We start from the raw sequence: 17,867 nt of genomic DNA on the forward strand, positions 1-17,867 counted from the left end.
GCTCAGCTGCACAGAGACGGTTTTCTCCCAAAGTTCAGTTTCCCTAGCGTTAGCAAATCATTCACACTAGGTACTCCCTCTTCAAAGGCGATGCAGTCATGCCTTGATTCAGCGTTTCCTGATTCCTAGTCATGTTGCTAACAGCGAGCCCTGGAGGACAGAGCCAACTCCAGTGACCTCTGCCTTCAAGGGGGGGCAGGCAAAGAAGAGTCTCTGTGGTATTTCAGAATGTATATCAACCACAGATCATTTCATCCTCCCTAAACCCCTGGAAGTGTGGATGGCAGTTTCATCTTCCTCCAAAAGGGGTATATCCTGCCCTTGAAATATCATCTGAGTTATTCTTATATGGCAGTGTTGCGCGATTACATGCAATGATAATTTTTTTTATTAAATCTATCTATCCTGATTAAGAAAGCTAAAAAAAAGTGACTGCAGAGTTTCCCCTTGATCAGAGGAAAGAATTCCCACCCAATAAACGTTTGACTACACAATCGACAGTTTTAAAGGGTCTGATCTGCAGATCAGCAGAGAAAACCTGCCCAGTGAGTCAGACCTGAAAAAAAAACATAATGCTGGAAGAAACCGAAGCTTGTTGTTCATTTCTGGCCAGCCTTGTGACCCGCGATTCTAAACTTCCACATTTTGAAGATACTGTGTAAAGTTTAGAGATGTCTGGAAGTTTGTGTGCGACCCAGCGCTGCCACAAACCACATGCCTTGTGAGTAACAGTTCTTGCTGGCTGCCTCCTCCTCCCCCCACTGCATTCTTCCACTCTAAACCCACTGCTGAGAGCCGGAAACTCTCCTATCTGGTCATGGAGCAGAGCTCTTCTCACCAGTGCAGGGCTAGCTGACTCCCCCCCCTTCGCCCTCTTTGTCCCCTCCCTCTCTCTCAGCGAGTGTCAACAAGTTGAGACAGGAGTACAAGTTTGGAAGCAACCTCCTCTATCTCTCCTCCCTCTCTGTTTTACAATAGACAGGAATGCACTAGGAAAAACTGGGGAATCAGCTTCCTTTTTTTTCTCACACGTATCAGCCCATGCTCAGATACTCTCCACATACTGGTGAGCAATTTAGGGAAGGAATTTCAGTTCTCCCTCCTACTGCTCCACTCACTCACAGGTAGTCATTCATGTAAGGGCGTTGCTTTCAGTGTTGCACAAAGTTGAGTGCCGTGGAGTTCCTGAAATATCAGTTCTTTTTTTCTTTTCCTGGAAGGGACAGCTCCTTCACCCAGCGGCAGCGGGCATGGAGTCACTGTGGCAGTACCAGTTCAGGATTATTATGCTGGGGGATTCCACTGTGGGCAAGTCGTCCCTGCTGAAGAGGTACACCGAGGACGTCTTCATTGAGTTCATCAACCAAACGGTGGGGGTGGATTTCTACGTGCACTTCTTGGAGGTCGAGCCAGGAGTGCGGATCAAGCTCCAGTTCTGGGACACAGCCGGACAGGAGAGGTTCAGGTAAGGGAACCGCTGGCCTGGCGTTAGAGGGGGCCCAGGGTCTAATCTTTTCCACACGGTGGAAATGACTCTGAGACAGTCAGCTGATGGATTTTGATGATGGATTTATATTTGGGAATTGTTTTATAGAAAAATGTCGCTTAGGCATGAGCAGCAAATCTAGCTTAATTTTCCATTGTTAAAATATGAGTCTAAGCATGTAAACAACAGTCCTACTGTTTGTAAACTAGCTGTTTTGGACTAGGGTCATGTAGTGTTGCTACACAGGTTGTTAATGTTGAATCACAGTTGCCTAACTATGCCACATCAATAGCCCTGGACAAACACAGTGCTACTGACAACAAATGCTGTTTTCATGTAACAAATCCTACACATGGTGCTGAGAATGACCCCAGCATTATTTGTTTGTCTGGTCATTATCTATTAATCAAAAACTGAGAACACTTTAACAAGTGCCCGAAAAACAGTCCATCCCTCCTGCTTAAAACAGAAACCTCTAACACTGCAAAACCCAGAAAGGAATGCCGTATGACCCCTTTGAAAACAGGGAAGAGATTTGTTGTGTGTATCTGCAATTACTGCATTATTTATATCAAAATAGAAACTGATCAAACTGAGACCATCATCATTGCCATGACAGTCAGGGTCAGTTTCAGACCCTTCATTTCTATGTTAAGAAACATTACAAAAACCATTGGTTAGATGCAAACATTCATGCATGTACATATATACTGTATATTAAAGTATATGGATGCCTCACTAATTTAATAGGTAGTCAGAAAATGCTAATTATGTGAATGTCTGAAGGTGACCTAAAAATATTATCAAAACAGACCAAACACAGTTCTATTAACACTGAATTTAAAAAGCTAATTCAGCTTACATAGAGCAGGAATACATTATTCTGGTGAAACTGTGTTTTACACTGAAGGGTTCTCCAATTTTTCTTTTTTGCAGTTAAAGGTAGCTGTACAAAATAGCTAAACAGTACTTCAAACCTCTATAGAACATATCAATATGTAGAACAAACAACTGTTTTTTTAAATGCAAACCAGATCTATTTAAAAATCAAACGTAACAATTTGCAAGTCACACAGTAGTCTCATGCCTAGTTTGAGTGTGATAATCCACTCCTGATAAGTGCAATCAATTCTGATTTCACAGTGCACCACCTCAGTGTTTTATGAGGAGTCAAGCCACAGCAAGAAGCAATGCTATCATTTAAGCAATTTATCAAGGTGCTAGGGAACCGGATTTTCAAGAATGTTTTTTTTGTTCTTGCCATTGATCGAGAGGGTTTAACACATTGATTGTAACAAATGATCAACGATGATCGTCATGAGCAGGAAAAAGAAAGCATTTAAAGCATTTAGCACAACAAAGCAGAGAGATCTCATGCTAATGTTCCTTGTTCCTTCAGTACAAAGAACATTCAAAGACATGAACTATTATTCTGAAGGACAGTTGATACCTGCCTGTCTGTCAGAATGCATTTTACATTGTGTGTTACTGTCTGGAGAGGTGACTCAGGGGGTGTCTTGTCTCACCTCTCTACAGTCAGCTCCTTACAGGATCCACCCTTCTCTTCATGACAATTCCTGCCCACTTAATGGCTGTTCTTTCTCTGTTGGGCCATCAGGCTCTCTCACATTCACAACCTGCAATAATGAGATTTTTTTTTGTTCTTATCAACTAAAAAGTGGATAGCATGGTGACATGGAGTTATGCCTCATGGAGCTGGGGGCCTGGGTTCAGTTCCAGACCTGGGGTGCTATCCTGAAGGGGAGTTTGTATGTTCACCCTGAGTTCATGTGGGTGTTCCTCCAGGTTTTCTCTGGGTGCAGTCCTCCCACAGTCCAAGGACATGTTGGGAGGTTAATTGGCGTCTAGGAGAACAGGCCCTGGTGTGAGTGGGTGTGTTTCAGTGTCTGCCCCGTGACGGACTGGCATCCTGTGCAGGATGTATCCTGTTTGTCTCTGTTGCTTGCTGGAATAGAAATAGGTGAGAATTTGGATGGAGCAGCTAAAAGTTATGAAAATAATCGCAAGCATTGGATGAACAACTAAACTATGTCCGATGTCTTGGAGCATATCGAAATCAAAGTTTGAAACAAATCCTTAGGGTTAGGATTTCTGCACTTTTCAAGTTCTTTATTGATATTAACACATGGTTTCCACACAGTCCTCCTGGTTTTTATAGCTCTCTTTAAACCAGCAGCTGCAGACGAGCTGGGAAAAGCTGCTGAAGTGCTTAATTAAGCTAATATCTTGTCCGTTTAGATCATTAGGCTTTCTGCTGCAATGAAAAGCTGCATGACACACATGGCTCTCTGGGACTGGCTTGGCATCTCATGGTATAGACACTTCCGTGCAGCTAGTTCAGATCTTTCTAATTACCTTTTATTTAAATCAATGTTTTCGATGCAGACCTAGTGTTAAGTCACAAGTTTACTGATGGCAATTTTCTGATTCATCATTCCAGGAAAACAATGATTACGATTAACAAATCAATGCAAGGCATTATCAATAACTTCATGACAGCTGATTATCATCATACAACCAATGTGCCAGGGAGCATTCGCCATATTGTTTCATTCCAATATGGATTTGGCACATGAAGTACTGAACTTTAAAACTGGCATACTGCCTTATTGGTAATGCGCTGATAGTGGCCCCTGTAGACAAAAGGCCCAAAACAGCATGAACATCATCTCTGCAATGCACAGTGATGTTGAGGATGCCTGCAGCCAGAGATAATGGGGGAAAGTTCTGTTTTTCCAGCCGACAAGAAAGGCAACTCTTCCTTCCGCAAGCTGATACAATTAAAATGGTTAGGCTAGAGGTGGAGCAGCTTAGATTCAGAAAAAAAAAGCTTTCCCTGTTCTGAGAGAACTGCGATGAGCTGCCTGAGAAACTAGAGCTCAGCTCCTTTCCCAGCACTTCTGCTCCCTGATTCACACAGCCAGTGTCAGGACTGAAGTAGGAGACTTGCTGTATTTCAGTAGGCTGGACAAACAGGAGCCGGTTCAGCTCTCAGGCACAGCTGATCAGGGGCTACCAGGTCGCAGCTGCAAATATGAACACCTTATATACAACCTGCGGGATACCAGTCCAGCTACCTTTCACTCGTCTTCTGTCAGTTTATTTATAATGCTGATTTCACTTCCAGTCTCAAGCCTCAAAAGGACGCGAGTGTCCTCTCTGCTGTGCTGTGCTGGCAATGACTTCTCTGTGATGAGCGATCCTAGCCTGAATTGACGGGGCTAGAGAAGAGGTGGCAGAAACCCGCGATGCGAGAGGGCTGCGATCCTGCTCGCTTTGCATGTTTCCCTCAGCACCTGCTTCAAATCTTTCCTTGTTCCATTTGGCAAACAATCGCACACACGATGGAAAAACTGACGGACTAGGGCTGTGGCACTGTGTTACAGGACTGGGTGTCAGGAGAGCTTCTTGCTTCTTTCCCGCAGGTCGGTGACCCGGTCCTACTACCGCAACTCCGTGGGCGGGCTGCTGGTGTTCGACCTCACCAACAGGAGCTCCTTTGAGAGCGTGCGGGAGTGGCACAGGGAGGTACAGGAGCGAGTGCACCCCCAGAAAATGCTGTTCCTGCTGGTGGGGCAGAAGAGCGACCGGACGGGGGAGCGAGCGGTGGAGCGGGAGGAGGCCGAGCTGTTGGCCCAGGAGCTGGAGGCGCCCTACGTCGAGACCTCGGCCAAAAGCGGCACCAACGTGACGGGGGCTTTCGAGCAGCTGACGCGGCGGATATACGAGGCGCTGCGCAGCGGGGACCTGCAGATCCGCGAGGGCTGGGACGGCATCAAGTGCTCGGCCCCGCGGGCCCTGGAGCTGCGACCCCCCGCAGAGAAGCCCCCCGAGAGCAACAAGCCCTGTCCCTGCTAGCTTCACCCTCTGGAGAAAACAAAAGAGCTAAGAACTCCGATACTCTCTGGGAAAAGGCTCCCGGAATGAAAAGCGAATTCCTCTAGAAAGCAGCAGATCCTTTTCCACCCGAATGAATTTGGACTTCAGTATTATACGTAATTTATTCGTTTTTGTGATATTTCAATCGATCGAAACCCCAAACCGAATCGATTTCATGATTTCGTGCTCCCATCAGTCTCCTCCATCCCTGCCGCGTCCGAGTTCTGCGAGACCTCTGCATGCTGATAATTTCATCAGGCGTCGATCTAAGGGACAAAGACTCGAAAACAAGTGGTAAACTACAGAGAACGAAATATCACGAGCATTGCAAATCTATACAAAAGTATGGAAACCTTCCATTGTGGTGCATTACGTTACTTTTATTTTGAATCCATTGTGAAAACTTGAAAATAAATTTAGCAGTCATGTTTAGAATGTGGAATCAATCTGGGTGATTCTCCAACTGCATCGATTACCAAACAGCTCAGTTTTACGAAACAGCCGGGCACTAGGGGAATATGTTCTTGAAAAGGAAAGAATTACCGTTTTCAAGGTTTTATCCTCACAAACTGACAGCCTGTGTATAATGGTCGCCTTGCAGGTCCATGCATCTTACGGGGTGTGCCCAAGGACATGTTGAGTTTTTATTTAAAGAAATGTTCCACTTCAATAATGAAAAATAAAACGATTTTTTGTCTCTCCACTTGCACTGAATAGTCACTCTACAGATAAAAGGTCTGTATCGGTCTCCTGATATTTGTTTCCAAGTTTCTTCTCCTTAGTGTTTCCTTCTGTGTGAAGTTCTGCAGCATCTGTGAGACTTGACAAAGTCATTAACTACATTAACTAAGCCCCAGGGAGCTAAGGTCTTCTCTCTTCACCATCACCATGAGCATGAAGGTGAAATGGACATAATTTGCCTTATTGATTTTTTTTCTTGAAGTTATTTTGTGTGCTTTAAATTATTTTTACCTTTTGCATTATCATATAAATCACACCTCTGTTATCAAATACCTACTTTTCATGGCAAACAATATGGTGCACCAGAGGAATACCTGTGTAATATGGGAACACCACTACAATACTGTGGCTGTTCAGACTGGGGTACAGCTCAACAGCAAGGGGGGTGCCAGACCTGAGACAGGGCATATATGAGAGACCACTGTGTCAGTTTCCTCTGGAGAAATGATGTCCGGTTGGTGTCTGTGGAGTGCAAAAAACTTTCCAATATTTCAGTGCTAGAGAGGCCACTATTATTTTCTGCAATAACACTTAACGATGCAGCAAAGGATGTTCTGATATGACAAAACCCTCTTTACTCTTACTGTACCACAATGTAGTTGACCTGAGTGTGCACATCTGTTTTCTGAGTGCCGAAACAACAGTGACATTGTTCACACAAAGCAACTTCCCCAACAGCACTGTACCCGCCTGCTACTGTAGTGTTAAAACACCTCTCCCTCTACAGTGATTTGCATTTTATTCAAAACCCAATTCAAGTCAGAGTATGTCTGTCAAACTGCCACAATGTTTAGAGGACTAAATTCAAATTCTATTTTCACACATAGAATAGGGGGCACTTTATATTAACCAAGAAACTCAAAGCATTTCTGTAAAACAGGAGAATTATCAATTGTTTACACATTCTTATAACAAACTGCTAAGTTTGCCTCGTTTTAAGAACATTGTGGAATGTTGGTTGACTTTACACTGTTTGACCACTGACATATATACCATAAATATACACACGCTCCAAAATATGTCTGAATACATTCTTATCATTAATATCAAATATATCCTTGATGCATAAACTCAACAGGCAGAACTTTTGCAAATATATTTCAAACTATTTTTTGTGCAGCCAAGATGGATGGACTGGAGATTAGTTACTATTTAGTAACCCTTCTAATTACACCCGACAGGATTTCCTGGCCATTTTTTCAAAATACAACAAGGACTTTAAACAAACATCCAAACCATCAATATACATACTTTCTCAATTTTAAAAATGAACTTGATACTGGAACCATGGAGACGGAATATTACTTCACCATTTGTTGCTAGCTATAAAACATTTAAGAACAGAACTAAATAAATATTACATCTGTAAATTAGTCTGTTAAGGGGTTATTGACATGCAGCAAAATCTAGCACCAGCTACAATATTACACTGAGATATTTCGGGAAATATTACACGAACGAAAATATATAAAATTGTTTTTCTCTACCTGAATATCAGGGGAGTGTTGAAACCCAATTGAAACAAAATTTCCATCTCAAATTCTGTGCAAGAAAAACTGTAATAAAAAGGCACTTTTTAAAAATTTAATTCCATATTCAAAAATACTCTCACAAAGCAAGAAAACTTGTAATTCCTGTGCACTTATTTTTCTAGCTCAGGTGCAGGTAGGCCCCTTTGACATTCCAGAGTTAGTTTGGAGTTACACTGTTGTTGGAACAGCTCTGGGACATCTACTGAAGACGTCAAACCCTATGATGGGTCAGGGACAACTTGCGTCATCTTACTTGATGAATCACAACCCTGATCTGGTTTTGGAATATCCTAAAATTGAACAGTATAGATAGGGGTATCAAATTGGATAGAACATCTTGTAACAGCACTACCCCATATCTGTACATATTTTAAGATTTTGTCACAATCCAAAAACTAAAATTTTCATTCCCGTATGGTTTTGAAATTCCACAATGCTTTCTTTTTTTTCCTATAGGCCCTGTCCCAGTGTCACACAGTATTTTTCTGTTGCACCTTGGATTAACTGGAGGCACTGCAATGTATGTGCAATATGGTTCAATTTCATATTTCAGTTACACAATGTATACCTATAAGTTCTACCTCTTAATTCTTTCAGCTCTACAGCTCAGGTTGGTGCTGTTATCTCTTTTCCTTACAGGCTAATTTGAAATTCTTCATTTGCCATGGCACCATGCTCTATCTCCTGGAAAGGAAGAGAGGAGGCAGTGCAGGAAAAAAAGGAGTGGCCCTTCAGAAATGTTCCAAAACAATGTCTGGTTATGAAATAAATGGCACTGTAGGAATGAAGGAGGTTCTGTCAAACCAAAAGTGCCGCTGTGATCTCCTGTGGCTTCACAAACAGCAGTGAGGCAGAATAATTCCAAGCACTTGTTGAAACGTTGCACAATATTTACATTGTAACCAGCAGTGCAATACACAAAAAAACATACAGCTGGTCTTCTTCTTTAAGAGTTTATTTAATTATTTTGTTATGTTACATGGAATATGTGGATTTCAATAAACTTAATTAAACTTAATAAACAAAAAGAAACTTCTTTAGGATTAATTCACGTGTATTTTTTCAGCACCAGTCCAAATCCCCTACAGCAGCACTGCAGAGAAGAGCCAAAGAGAGACTGTGATGAGTATGAATGAGGACACCAAAGTAAATGTAACTGCAAAGGAGAGAAAATTCACATTATACCTGGACTAGATTGATCCTTCCAGTAAACAAACCTGTGAGTTAACCTAAGATACCACATTGCTTTCAAAAGACATCTGATGATGAGTGATTCAGATCTTATACAAAGAAAAAAGTTACCAATTCGCCTCCTGCAATGGGGTTGTGCAGATTCACCGACCCCACCTAAAATTTATCAAGGCCTTGACATTTACATATATTTACTGTTTAAATGAGTAGGAAATGTCAGGATTCAATACCCTTATTTCACTTCTGTGTCATAACCCCAACCCAGTCCCCAATAAAAAAACAAAGTTCTGAAAGGTCTTCCTCCAGCTGCTTCAAGTCTTCCTATTTTTTGGTTGTTTTGCGGATCAGTGCCATTCTCTGAAACAAAGACATGATGAAGGATTAGAAAATCTCATCCGAACATCCCTGCACACACTATATGTACTGAACAAGTATTTACATTTCTTCTCCCACACAAATATATTTGTGCCATCCCCATATGTAAAGTGGTCTGAGAACTGACAGGAACCATAAATCAAAATCTTGACTCAAAGTTTGAACAAATATTGCTGAACAGGCATTAGGTCAGATTGTTGACGTAACTGCCTTCTTTTCTCTGAACTGGGAATCAAAAAGCATACTGATCTCATTGGGGAGCTCACGTTTTAATGAATGTCAGCATATAACCCATTCTTTAAACTAAAGAACAGATACTGTATGTCCCCTAAATAGAATTAAACTGTACAGTTATTAGGACAGTTTCTTCAGCAGCATTATAAATGAGATTGTAGTAGTCAGTATTAAATATTGATTACTTCAATGCAATTGTAAATTACAACTGCCTATCCTCCCCACCGATAGCTAATGTGTGGTGAGCGTTCTGGCGCACTATGGCTGCCGTCACATCATCCAGGTGGGGCTGCACACTGGTGTTGGGGGAGAGGAGTCATCCATGACCTGTAAAGCGCTTTGAGTGGAGTGTCCAGAAAAGCGCTATATAAGTGTAAGCAATTATTTTTATTAATATTAACTAAAAATTACAAATGTAAATGATAACTTCCGTGTAATTTTGTTCCCGAGGCTGTGATCAGATGATGAGGATAGGAACAGATATATTAAAAATGTGAGTTATGTGCCTCAGAGGAGTGCCACTTCACAAGTCAGTCAGAAGGAAACCAGAAGGTCTATATTTCTTAAACACTGCTGACACCCTGGGGACTAAAATGTGAGCACAAAGAGAAGCTGACCTGTTTGTGGGCCTCTGTAGTGCAGGCCTTTTTATAGGGCCGGATTTCATCTGATCCAAAGCCTGGGATCCACATGTTCCACTGACGCTCTACAGGGAGAAATCACAACAAAGACAAGGAAGGCATCAGAGCTGAACAACCTAACTCTCCTTCCCTTCCTGGCAATGGGCTTTACAGCGAATTTTCTGATCAAAATAGTCTTTTAAACTTAAAGCAAAATCCAAAGCCCACAAGAGTGGACTAACCAAGGTTACTTTGCTCCAAGCAACAACAAATGAACAAAGTACCGCCAGACAATTGTGGTTCATAGTTTATAATATCTTTAAAAAATATTACATATTTCTAAAATGCAACCTTCCAAATATCTTGAAAGGTCACTTTCACATTCAATACAAAACATGAAAGAGAAGGTGACGCAGTCCGAAAGGCAAGGGTAAATATACACAGCACCCAAATGAACAGGAGCACTGAAGGAAAAGTCACAGCACAAATAGACAAAATATCCACAGAATACAGAAATGCACTTCAAAAACGAAAAGTGTTTTAACCCAACAGGGCCTTGATTAGGGAAGAATGAAGTAACAAACAATATCTGTGTTTTTCTAACATACCTCAGTCAAATGTGTTTGCATTACTCAACTAGTCAAGACAATAGTGAATTACATGGCAATTTTGATGTCAAATTGAAGTTAATACCAATATTATCTATTGACACCTAAAGAAGCCTCCATAGCCAAAACGTTGTCTCTTCTCTTTTCAGCACGGAATACACCTTTACCTGTTCCTTTGCAGCCTACACATGCTGACGCAGCTCCCTACTTATCTACGTTGTTTACTTTAATAACCAAGACACCTGTGAACAGTTATTAACAATTATTTTCTTTGTTAAAATGTAAAAAAAGACATATGGCTTTTAAACCATACTTCAGTCTGTATCCAACTCTGGGTCTGGGGACCTAGAGCATCCCAGAAAAAAAAGAGTTTTACCTCAAACTTGGCAATGGGGACAACTGACACCGTCATACCATGGATTTACGGATTACGGCCCTGCAGTTCTCGAATCAACACTAAATTGACTGTAGATGTATTCATAATCACTCATTTGAAAAAAAAAAGACAAAAGGCTCCATTTTCGTGCTAAAAAAAGGCGCTTATATTTACAATGACTTAACAAGAATGGAAAGATTATAATCCTTAATGATCATTTTCACAGCTTTTAAAAGCTAACTTGTTACAGCAGCATGCTCTTAGAAGGCCCAATGCAGTGACACTATATGTAATATAGTGTATCTATATCTTTCTAGTATCATCAGTCTTCAAGTAATCTGAACCACTGACATGAATAAGAAGGGATACGAGAGGTGATACTATAAGAATAAAAAGCAGGTTGGCACTGTCCCTCACAGTAACATCTGGTGGCAGCTGTCCACTTACCCAAGTGCAGCTGCACATCTTTCACCTCCAGGGTGTTGGACTTGCGATGACGGGCGAGCTGGCAGGCGGCAGTCACTACACTCTCAATGAAGTCATCTGCAATCTGCAGCAGCATCTACGTAATGGGTCACAGAGATTAATCAGTGGCAGTGGCACTTCCCAAGGGCAGTACAAGAGATTCCGGCTAGAAACATGCATTCTTCAACTCTGGATTCAGAGTATCTGTATCAGCAAGAAGACATTTATCATGATGCCCTGCCATTTAGAAAATCTACCAAACCCCTGGTATCTTAATCTAACTTGTTCCATGTATTATCTAAAACCAATTTGCAATACAAACCAACAGAACCAGCATTAAAGACCAAGGAAAATCAAAAACACAATAAGATGCAGTGAAAGCAAAGGGAGCATCTGAATGAAGTTAAGCAGGTGTGAGCCTGGTCAGTACCTGGATGTGAGACCTAAGGTTACTGCTGGAAGAGGTGTTGGTGGGGCAAGTAGGGGGCACTCGCCCTGCAGTCTGTGTGGGTCCTAATGCCCCAGTACAGTGACTGGGACACTATACTGTAAAAAGGCACTGTCCTTTGGATGAGACGTAAAACCGAGGTCCTGACTCTCTGTGGTCATTAAAAATCCCAGGTCCTTTCTTGAAAAGAGTAGGGTTTTTACCCCAGTATCCTGGCCATACGTCCCATTGGCCTTTACCAATCATATCATGGCCTCCTAATAATCCCCATCTATGAATTGGCTTCATCACTCCTCCCCACAGAGCTGATGTGTGGTGAGCATTGTGGCGCACCATGGCTGCCATCACATCATCCAGGTGGATGCTGCACATTGGTGGTGGTGGAGGAGAGTCCCCATAACTTGTAAAGTGCTTTAAGTGGAATGTCCAAAAAAGCTCTATATAAGTGTATGCAACTATTATCACTATTAATATACCAAGACTTTTCAGCTCCACCATCAGCACAAAAGAAACCAACTTTAATGAAACCTGACTGCTAACACATGCAATCTTACAACTTTGTCTGAAACTAGTCTTACACAGGCACATGGATGGGACTCACCTCCTCCACATCTTCATCCAGCTGCTCGTTGGGGTCAATCTCTCTAACCAGGTCCTGCAGCTTCTTCTTGCTAAGCACCTGGATGTAGGACACAAGCACAGCTTTATCATCCAACTGCAGATGCTCCTCATTGTCACTTTGTGACTACATACTATAAAAAGGCTCAGGAAAAAGATGCAGGGACAGTTCTCTAGCCTTTTCTAGTACAGAACACTGAAATTTGATAGTGGGTTAATGCCTAAAAAATAATTTCCAAGACATACAAAAACAATGCAACATCATCATGAGCCAGAAGAGAGATTCCTGTCTGTCATGTCTGTCCTGTTACACAGTGGCTTAAACATTTGAGAACCTCATCTGGCCATTTTTAAATATGCCAGTGGATCATTTCCTGGCAAATAATGATATGTTAAGGAACTTAATCTGAAGGCTGCCAGAAAGATAGAAGAAATTAGAATCCCCCTACACACACAAAAACCATGGCAGAGAAGTATCAAAACCCATGCGTAACACATTAAACAGTGATAACAGACTGGGAAGGGGTACCTGTGTGCCCTCGGGGCTCAGTCTTCCAGGTATCTGGGTACTTGGGACTTTGCCCGGTACCACAGCTGCAGTGCTATTGGCCATGCTGGTGGAGAGAGGAGGGGTGGCAGAGGGCTCGGCTTTCACAGTGGTGGAGAAGTTAGAAAGGTTGGTTAAAGCCTGTGGCTGGTACTGGGTCATAATCTGCTGGGCTTTGGCCTTTAGATCATGAAGTTTCTCGAGGTCTTGAAGCTGTTTGGAGTTGTAAGGACCAGGTCCAATCAGCTGCAATTAAAAATGAAAAAAAAAAATCTGTAAACAGTGATATATCTTGGCTTAAAAATGGGAAGGTCTGAGGCTTCCCAGAAACATTATATAGGTTTAAAGACAAGCTGGTCTAAAGCAGCAGGGGGCAGTGATTAACTAAGAAAGCAGGGCAGTGTAGCATGTCAGCATTTTGCAGTGTTGGGGAGTATATAAAGAGTAAAAACATACTCTTTAGTAGAATAATGTGTGGGTGGAAGTTGGTGTTCCTATTGCGTATAGTGGGATCCTTAAAAACTCATGCTGGAGTCTTGAGAAACAATACAATAAGAAATAAAAGTAACCAGGCATAAGAGAAGACTTTCATAGCTGGTGTGACCATTCTGAAGCCCAATAAAGAAGAGTTTTTCAGAGCTATGACAGCACTACCCTGTGAACACGTGACAATGGAAGGAAACATTTTCTTTACGGTTGGCAAATAGTCATCAGAAATTAAATGACCTCATCAACAGGTCACCGCATGAGTCGAATGTCTTTCAAAAAATTGCTGCCAAATTTCCTAACAAGAAAATAACAAAACTACTGTTGCCATTTAGTAAGGCAGGATTAAAGTAGACAGGAGGTTGCTGGTGAAAGCTGTTCACTTAACAGACCTTTACAATAAATAAGCAAGTAATAGGTTTATTCCATGCTGAAAAAAAAGAAAGAAAACAACGTTTTGGCCATGGAGCCTTCTTTAGGTGTGTGGAGCCTTCTTCTCTTTTCAGCATGGAATAAACCTATTACTTGTTCCTTTGCAGCATACGCATTCTGACGCAGCTACCCACCTGAACTTCTAACAATACATGATCAATCTGTTTTATAAATAATTTTAAATGCCACAAATACCTTATAATTGCTATAAATATCTTACAAGAATACAGAATAACTTAAGGAAGAGACCTTTGAACTTTCTGCTCAAACACACAAATAAACCTACATAAAACTACAAATGAGAGGTTACTATTGGCCCCTTTGTCTTGCTTGGTAGGCTCACTAGTAGATAACCATTCCAAGGTCCAACAAACCATACAGTTGTTTGTTGAATGAAGCCAGGGTATCACCTTCAGAATCACCTGAAAATCATGAAGGTGTGCACTTAGATGGCTTTGTCAATGCATTTCTTGATTTTGAATATTTGTGCCAAGACCTTGCTTAGTCTTCACTGGTCATAACTAAAACGATGTTTTTTTTTACCTGGAGTAGAACATTCCTCTAAATCCAAGAACACATCTATTGTTCTCCTCTGCACTGATTCCAGAGAATCAATAATTTTGAAAACTGTTTGGCTGTTAGAAAAACAAGAGTGAATAATGAATATAAATGCATCCTACAAAGATAACCAGGTAAAACATACTGTATGCTTGGGCCAAGTGAGTGAGTTATGCATTGTAAGCTGATGCTGCACTCACAGCAACCTCACACAGCAAAGGTCAGCTCACACAGCTACTGTACTTACTGCTATCTGAGTGTCTAGATCCCTAATAACATCAGCTACAGCTGAAGGCCCAGTAATAGGGGAGGCCATTTCCACATGCTACTGTACCTGGAAACAAACAGCATGTTACTGTCACTGCACTGTCAATGCCAGAACAGCACACAGGTATATGAAAGGCTACATAAGAGTAGAGACCCTTCAGCGACATGTCTCTGCTCCTGTTCTAAGAATCACGCAGGAATGCTACTGCATGACACTGGCAACACACAGCTAGTTTGCCTTTGGTGGTGGTGGTGATGGGGTCATGTTTATATCACCATATTTTAACCCTTCTCTCTTAACCCAACTGTTTAAGTAACATACAAGCAGCCCTCCAATCTGCCATTGTTCTGTCTGAGGTCTGCTTGGTGATACATTCCTGGCACCTAACTAATCTTTTTAAATTAATCAGTGAAACAAGTTAAGACTCTCAACTCACAGGGCCTCTTTAAAAAATATTTCAGTTGAAACTAGATCCTAACTGTAGCCCTCCTGATGCTGCTCCAGCAAGCTAAATGCAAACCAAAGCAATGCTACTAAGACATTCCGTGAGGGCTGGGGTTAAGAACAGTTGTTTTACGGCTCTGAAGTCTAACTTTGAAACTAGTTACCTTACAAATAACACCTTTTCAAATGCACCGATGGTATTTGAAAATAGTTCCTAAAAAATATTTAAAAGCTCAACTGGAAACCCCGAAGAACTGATTTGGAGAGCTGCTACTCCAACATGTACAGTAACTACAGTCTACCAGTATTTACCTTCCCTTAAACGGACAACATTACAAGCAATAAGAGAGAACTCTGGAGGTAGCAGTGTGTACCACCTGTACTCATAAAAAGTAAAAGAGAGAAAAATAATCAACATACGATATCAAGTGTATTATTGGTCATTTGGGTGCAACATCCCTAAAGCATTTTACTTCTATTGTTTAAATTAGCTGAAATGGAAAATAATTCTCTCGATGTCAAAGTGGAGCCTAATTGCAACGACGAACACGTTAAAACTCACGTTTCTCAACAGTAATAACGGACCGATAAGCTTGTCCAACCAGAAGTGGTAAAGACGACATACATCATAGAAACATCTACGAAAATAACATCCAAATTAAAACTGCAATACACAAAAGAGGCATACATGCACAAAGACAGCGATAGGTTTTAATTGAACAATTCTCCCCATTACTGAAGGATTGCCAAAAAAAGTGGCGTTCCTGTGACATCTAAGAAATGTGCGCTGCATTGTAAATTTGTTCGAAATAGTGGTTTACGTTACGGTACTCTCGACAAATAAAACTATTTATTTCTCCCACATACCAGCGGACAAAATTAATCAAGATCTCCAAACCGCCGTAAACAATCGTCCGTCACACATCGGTCCTGTGTATTTAATGTTTCTACTGATTCTTCTACTGTCAAACCTATAACCAAACCGGACTGAGACAGCTCCGATCATGCGAACTGAGTAAAGCACGAAACACGTCAAACAGACATTTTTACAACGCCAAATGTTAGACTTTTTACATAATTTTAAAAAGGAAGGAGGCATTACGCTCCTTATGAAGCCGAAATAAACACGGGGTCCGCTATTTCGAATAGACGGTTAACTTGTATCTACTTAAAAGTAATTTTCCAAACGTTTCCCGCCGTCCGCAGTGCACACGGATTCACTTCTGAATTCGAATATAACTTACATTCCAATCTCAACTCTATCTCCCCATGTTTCACGCCTTATTTCTGGCTTTTAGATTATTTAGATGCCACCGACGTCGAACACCGTGACTCCCAGTATCAGCTTTGTGTTTCTTTGAACCAACTTCCTGTCTCTCCGGAATTACTTCCGGTGCCACTTGACCTCCCTAACGTCCATTCTGATTGGTTAATGGCGGGCGTTAAGGCTGTATCCTGTAACCAGAAGAAATTACTACGGTGCTTTTTTCGCTATATTATCGATGATGTACTCTTCACACATACTATTGGAAATAGTTTTAGTTTTAAGTGTGATTGTTTGTACGCTGCATTCTCCTGGTCTTTACTCCTTGATGTCCTTGATTTCGTGTTAAACCAGGCATTGTCAACCTTTCTTTCCACGTCTCTTTTTATATCCTCTGAATTAGACATCCAATCAAAACAAAAAACAGAATACATGTTCTGATTCTAATGTGATATAGTTTATAGTGTTACAAAGAAAACGGTTGTTTCTTGGAACTTATTTCAAACTGAACTGCGAGTGATTAGAACTCCCCTTAAGTGCCCTTGGAAGACTCCGCCGGAAAAGATAAACTGTTTAATAAACAAGCTAAAATTCCCCTTGTTTCTAAAGAACTAGGAGGTTTCCTGGACATAGTGTTGCAAACTGGACCAGAATCAACAGATCATTTTGAGACAAGACAGACCTTACATGTTACTTGTTACTGAACCAAACTAACGTGCAAACTAAGTAGAACTACATTTTATTACTTTATTTTTGTCAGAGGAAATAAATCATATCTGCAATTTGGGTGATTGCAAAATGAAACAGTGCAAATAAAAAAAATATTAAGATTCCATAATTAATATATTTATTAACAGAGTCTCATGATAATTAAGCAAATAATTATCCCCTGATGAACAAGAAGGGATAAGAATACTTATTCTTAAGAATTCTTATACTTAATAATATATTTATATTATTTTTATACTATTAATAGTAAGTTATCGCTGCTAGTCTTCATAGTTGTAGTTCTTAAAATGATCAACATTACTAACAAATATAACAGGATCACAAAAATGATAGTTTAAACGTTCACTGATACTGTGCGACCGACAATCTTGACTGAAGCCCCGCCTCAGAATTGTATGGTATCCCATGATGCCTCCATATTTGCATACAACTCTTCTTCGTTTTTTTTTAACAATGATATAGAAATGGCAGTATTTAAGAAAACACCATTTTGGCTTCAACAGCTGTATCTACAAATAGTTGTTTTGCATACAGTGTGATAGAAA

General features: G+C 41.0%; 2 protein-coding genes across 8 annotated transcripts; one reads left to right on the forward strand and one right to left on the reverse strand.

Annotated features, from left to right (window-relative positions):
• Positions 1 to 910: 910 nt before the first annotated feature.
• Positions 911 to 6,089, forward strand: rab42b (RAB42, member RAS oncogene family). 2 transcript variants are annotated; one of them, XM_088602799.1, is made up of 3 exons: positions 911 to 1,124; positions 1,221 to 1,465; positions 4,933 to 6,089. In XM_088602799.1, the coding sequence occupies exons 2-3, from the start codon at positions 1,251 to 1,253 to the stop codon at positions 5,363 to 5,365; spliced, it is 648 nt and encodes a 215-aa protein (XP_088458925.1). In that variant the 5' UTR covers positions 911 to 1,124; positions 1,221 to 1,250; the 3' UTR covers positions 5,366 to 6,089. The 2 variants fall into 2 exon arrangements, with proteins under 2 accessions (XP_088458925.1, XP_088458926.1); XM_088602800.1 differs by having other exon boundaries at positions 913 to 1,066.
• Positions 6,090 to 8,598: 2,509 nt separating this feature from the next.
• taf12 (TAF12 RNA polymerase II, TATA box binding protein (TBP)-associated factor) lies at positions 8,599 to 16,733 on the reverse strand. Of its 6 annotated transcripts, none has more exons than XM_088602792.1 (8): positions 16,574 to 16,720; positions 15,892 to 15,967; positions 14,865 to 14,951; positions 13,124 to 13,387; positions 12,578 to 12,655; positions 11,511 to 11,625; positions 10,077 to 10,165; positions 8,599 to 9,207 (listed from the first exon to the last, which is right to left on the reverse strand). In XM_088602792.1, exons 3-8 carry the CDS (start codon positions 14,931 to 14,933, stop codon positions 9,172 to 9,174), a joined length of 651 nt encoding a protein of 216 aa, XP_088458918.1. In that variant the 5' UTR covers positions 14,934 to 14,951; positions 15,892 to 15,967; positions 16,574 to 16,720; the 3' UTR covers positions 8,599 to 9,171. The 6 variants fall into 6 exon arrangements, with proteins under 6 accessions (XP_088458918.1, XP_088458921.1, XP_088458922.1 ...); XM_088602795.1 differs by lacking the exon at positions 14,865 to 14,951 and adding an exon at positions 14,603 to 14,694 and having other exon boundaries at positions 16,574 to 16,718; XM_088602796.1 differs by lacking the exon at positions 14,865 to 14,951 and having other exon boundaries at positions 16,574 to 16,718.
• Between the last annotated feature and the right edge of the window lie 1,134 nt (positions 16,734 to 17,867).

The sequence above is a fragment of the Lepisosteus platostomus genome, chromosome 13 (assembly GCF_059453375.1).
Source record: "Lepisosteus platostomus isolate fLepPlt1 chromosome 13, fLepPlt1.hap1, whole genome shotgun sequence".
Classification (NCBI taxonomy): domain Eukaryota; kingdom Metazoa; phylum Chordata; class Actinopteri; order Semionotiformes; family Lepisosteidae; genus Lepisosteus; species Lepisosteus platostomus.

Excerpts from the sequence above, each read along its gene's own strand:
- rab42b (XM_088602799.1), top strand. The coding sequence starts at position 1,251 with ATGGAGTCACTGTGGCAGTACCAGTTCAGGATTATTATGCTGGGGGAT. Across the intron at positions 1,466-4,932 it reads GCCGGACAGGAGAGGTTCAG|GTCGGTGACCCGGTCCTACT; the intron begins GTAAGGGAACCG and ends TCTTTCCCGCAG.
- taf12 (XM_088602792.1), bottom strand. The coding sequence starts at position 14,933 with ATGGCCTCCCCTATTACTGGGCCTTCAGCTGTAGCTGATGTTATTAGG. Across the intron at positions 13,388-14,864 it reads ATCTAGACACTCAGATAGCA|CTGATTGGACCTGGTCCTTA; the intron begins GTAAGTACAGTA and ends TTTTAATTGCAG. Across the intron at positions 11,626-12,577 it reads TGGATGAAGATGTGGAGGAG|ATGCTGCTGCAGATTGCAGA; the intron begins GTGAGTCCCATC and ends CCCATTACGTAG.